Source organism: Cariama cristata, unplaced genomic scaffold (assembly GCF_000690535.1).
Source record: "Cariama cristata isolate BGI_N322 unplaced genomic scaffold, ASM69053v1 scaffold21080, whole genome shotgun sequence".
In the NCBI taxonomy this organism is placed as follows: domain Eukaryota; kingdom Metazoa; phylum Chordata; class Aves; order Cariamiformes; family Cariamidae; genus Cariama; species Cariama cristata.
In genome coordinates, this window is record NW_009596620.1 from 2,042 (window position 1) to 3,745 (window position 1,704).

Consider the following 1,704-nt stretch of genomic DNA (forward strand, 5'->3'; position numbering starts at 1 on the left):
AGCCCTGCTCTGATATGTAAACACCCAAGTGTTTTCTGGAGCCTTGCTGCATGGGTAACCCCACAGCCACAGTGTGCTTTTGCTTCGTAAAAACTAGCCCATGAATCACCACATCAAAGAGAAGAGGTACAATTTTATGTGTTGTGCCTGTGATGGTGATTTGCGGCAAATTTTCTTTTCCTGCTTTTTGCTGGGCTCTCCCTCTCTCCCCTGCCCGGTTCCGTCTGCCAGGCTGATGCTGTGCTCAGGTGCAGCAGCAGCCCAGGAGCTGGTGGCTACTGGGATCCCACATACTGGAAAGCAGATGAGTGGTGGCTTCTCGTGCGGTTCCTCTTTGCCAAGATTTCAGCTGCTCTGGCCCTCTTGGCTGCCTCTGGGGCTGTGTGTGTTGGACCAACACTCACCTAACAGAGAGCCGGGTGGGGAGAGCCTCTCCTGTGCTGCCGTCCCCATCCTCTTCCTGGGCCCCTTTCAGCTGCCTGTGTGGGTCAAGGACTGTCCCTTGGGGCAGTGACTCCATGCCTGGAGGGAAGAGAAAAGTGGCCTTGGAGCAATGTGGATGAGCTGGGATGATGCAGGGGAAGAGTGACGGCAGGGCAGAGGAGTTGCTGTTGGTGAGCATGGGGAGGAGGGCTCTAGCCTGTGTATGGGGACCCTGTGGAGGTGGCACTGGGCTGGGAGAAGTGGCCTTGGAGCAACGTGGATGAGCTGGGATGATGCAGGGGAGGAGTGACGACAGGGCAGAGGAGTTGCTGTTGGCGAGCATGGGGAGGAAGGCTCTAGCCTGTGCATGAGGACCCTGTGGAGGTGGCACTGGGCTGGGAGGTCATGCGTGGTCTGAGCGCAGCAGGCTAATATGAATGTCCCCCAGCAGGCAAGGGTTGGGAGGACGTCTCCCTGGGTGACATTGCCAGGTGGCTTTGGAGATGGCATCTGAGTTTCCTTTCCTTCCTTCCTTCCTTCCCTCTGTCATCACCCAGCGCCCATCACAGCGAGAGGGCACCAGCAGCAAAGATATGCTGTCAGGCAGACAGAGGTGTAGTTTTATCTGCGTGGAAAAATATGTGTGCTGAGCCCTTTGATAGTGGTCCAGTAGCCTGCAGAGCTGGTGTTTCCATTCACAGGCTCAGCAGGCTGCATCCCGGTGTCTACGTGCAGGTGGAAGAGCTTGTGCAAGGAAGGAGCACGTGTGCATTTAACAAATACCGCCTGAGCCATGCTGGGCCAGCTGGGAAAGACTTCCATCCTGGGATCTTCCACATGTTCCAGCCCCTTCTGCCTTGTCTTAACCCTAGCACCTTGACAGGACCCTGGCTGACAGACATTTTCCTGCTTCCCCCAGTGCTGGACCAGCTCCTGCCAGAGCTCAGTGTCTTGCTCAAGCTGCTGGACCACGAGTACCTCAGTGCCACCACGCAGGAGAAGAAGCTGGCTGTCTCCACCATCCTGCAGAAGCTGCAGCCACCCGCAGGTCTGTGTCCCGCTCCTGCAGTGCCTGGTGGCTGTCCCCAGGAGCAGTGGATGTCCCCAGCAGCTGTCCTGGGGGGTCCTGGCCAAAACCCCAGCAGGGCAGGCAAAAGCTTCTGCAAAGCGGGGATGAGCTGCCTCTGTGCCCAGTGCCCAGCACCTGCTCAGCCCCCTCAGGGCACTTTGCTCCCCACTCTCGCTTCCCCGCTTCTCCCCACCGTGGGTGTAGGGGCTGGC

The 1,704-nt window shown here is 58.2% G+C and overlaps 1 protein-coding gene across 1 annotated transcript in view; it reads left to right on the forward strand.

Moving 5' to 3' along the window:
• The first annotated feature begins 713 nt into the window (after positions 1 to 713).
• The window catches only part of AFAP1L1 (actin filament associated protein 1-like 1), a 9,088-nt gene continuing 8,097 nt past the window's right edge, over positions 714 to 1,704 (forward strand). The window contains exons 1-2 of the mRNA XM_009706943.1: positions 714 to 729; positions 1,343 to 1,471. Of these exons, the coding sequence (XP_009705245.1) occupies positions 714 to 729; positions 1,343 to 1,471 (145 nt within the window). The remainder of the gene's footprint in view (positions 730 to 1,342; positions 1,472 to 1,704) is intronic.